This window comes from Empidonax traillii, unplaced genomic scaffold (assembly GCF_003031625.1).
Source record: "Empidonax traillii isolate 1590-97213 ecotype Southwest subspecies unplaced genomic scaffold, ASM303162v1 scaffold264:size1143063, whole genome shotgun sequence".
NCBI lineage: Eukaryota > Metazoa > Chordata > Aves > Passeriformes > Tyrannidae > Empidonax > Empidonax traillii.
In genome coordinates this window covers 1,135,412-1,137,507 of record NW_020955457.1, presented here as the reverse complement: position 1 = coordinate 1,137,507, position 2,096 = coordinate 1,135,412, and the positions used below count along the sequence as shown (strand labels likewise).

At 56.7% G+C, this 2,096-nt stretch overlaps 1 protein-coding gene across 1 annotated transcript in view; it reads left to right on the top strand.

The window, feature by feature from the left end:
* Positions 1-292: 292 nt before the first annotated feature.
* Positions 293-2,096, top strand: part of IMPAD1 (inositol monophosphatase domain containing 1) — a 21,864-nt gene continuing 20,060 nt past the window's right edge. Inside the window, exon 1 of the mRNA XM_027889523.1 lies at positions 293-801. Within this exon, the coding sequence (XP_027745324.1) occupies positions 415-801 (387 nt within the window). The 5' untranslated portion in view covers positions 293-414. The remainder of the gene's footprint in view (positions 802-2,096) is intronic.

Genomic DNA, 2,096 nt, shown 5'->3' with positions numbered 1-2,096 from the left:
GCGGCGCGGGCTGGGGCAGCTCCCTCGGCTCGGCCGCTCTGGTTCGTGGCGCACCTGCTGCCTAGGAGGAGATGAGAGGGGGGAAAAAAATCACCCCAAACTACGCAGTTCGGGAGCCCCAGCATGCGAGGGGCAGTGTGTGCTGCCAGGCATGCCCACGGAAGGTTCCGCAGAAATGCCACTGCCTCCCATCGGGCCCCAACAGCGGGCAGCGGGACATGCTCAGTGCGAGCTGCGGGCTCCGCCTTCGCCTGACCCGGATACAGACGGCGCTGCCGCCCCGCCGGGGAGCGTGGAGCCGGTCCGGCCCCGCCGCAGCAGAGGGAGCGGAGCGCCCCGGGGCTTCCATGGGGCTGTGCTGAGCGCCCGGCCCCGCCGCTCGCCCGTCCCGCCGCGCCCCCCTGCCCCGCGGCCATGGCCCCCATGGGCATCCGCCTCTCGCCGCTCGGCATGGCCGTGTTCTGCCTGCTGGGGCTGGGCGTCCTCTACCACCTCTACTCCGGCTTCCTGGCCGGCCGCTTCGCCTTCTTCATGCTGAGCGAGCCGGCGGCCGCCGGGCCCGAGACGCCGCAAGGCTCCGCGGCCGGCGGCGCCGTGGACCTGCGGGAGCTGCTGGCCGTGTCCGTGCTGGCCGCCAGCAGGGGCGGGGAGGAGGTGAAGCGGGTCCGCGAGGGGAACGTGCTCAACGCCAAGGCGAAGGGGAAGACGCGGGAGGGGGCCGAGGAGCAGCTGACGACTGGCGACCTCCTGTCCAACCGCAGGATGTTCTACCTGCTGAAGAGCGCCTTCCCCGCCGTGCAGGTGGGTGCCCAGCTCCCGCCAGGGGATGCTGGGGCTGGCACCCCCTGGCACCAGCACCGGTGTGGGGCCCCAGCTGGGCTGCTCGCCACCGGAACCTCTCCGGTCCGTAACCGCTGGCGGGAAGCGCTGCCCTCGATTTGCGTTTTTTTTTTTTTTCCTTCCCCTCACGCTGGATTTGTGGCAGTGCCACCTCGTGCTTGTTGCCGCGGGTGTTGGGCTGCAGGGGAAGGAGTTGGTGCGTGTTGTAAGCGAAGCCACGGAGGTGATACAGAACGAAATAATACGGGCGTGGAGGGGTGGGGGAAACACCGAGTCTCACCCTTGTGGATTATGCGCTCTCTGGTTAAGGGTACAGGTAATTTCACGGCGCAAATCCCGGGTATGGTTAAGGTGCTGTGATTAGGAATGCTCTTATTTTCATGGTTGTCTTTCCTGCCTTCGGTTATAGGGAGAGCTGGGAACGGGGAGAAGCGATTTAGAATTTGAGGTTTAGGAACATAGCGCCACAATAGCAGTGTTTATCTCTCGTGACTGTGGGACAGCAGGTAAGTGAACAGCTGTGTCACGCTGTGGAGCACTGCCTACGTGGGCAAACTGAGTTTACTTTGCTTTAAGAGGTGTACATGCACCTCCCTGCTCTCCTTCGCTTCTGAAATCTGGGTCTACAGCTTCAAGTCGCACCCAAACCAAAACTATACTTTGAGGCTTTTTGGGTTTTGTTGTCATTGTTTCTGCGTTTTCTTCAGTAAATGCGAACTGCTGTCTCTTGGTGTTAAATTCCTTAGTTTTTCAGTCATTTGAAATGGCTAGAAACCCCTAAATTTGGATTTAAAAGGTGGTGATTGCGTGTTTCTCCTGGACAGGTTGAGAGAAAAGGTAGTTTATATTTTGGTTGTTTAGTTACTACACAGTGAGTTTTCAGTGGCTGTTTTGAAAGTTCTTCAGGGTAGTGTGTTGTTTTTTGTTTGTTGATTTTTTGTTTGTTTGGATTTGGTGGGATTATAAAGTGTTGTAAAGAACCTGTTGAATATGATGTCTAAAGGAAACAACAAATTCTGCAGTGTTTTAAATAAACTTGATATGTAACAAATCTTCCCTTACAGAAAAATCATGAAGGTTCGGTATGTCAGGGACAAACCAACTTCGCAGGCTCTACGTTAAAGGAAGAAAAAGTATTGACTCCTATTCTCTTTTATTATTCAGTGTCCTCTTGGAGCTTGGCATTACAGCTTACGTGGGTCACAGCCTGCAACCTGTTTGCTTTCTCCCCTTTCACAGAGAGAGGGACTTCATTA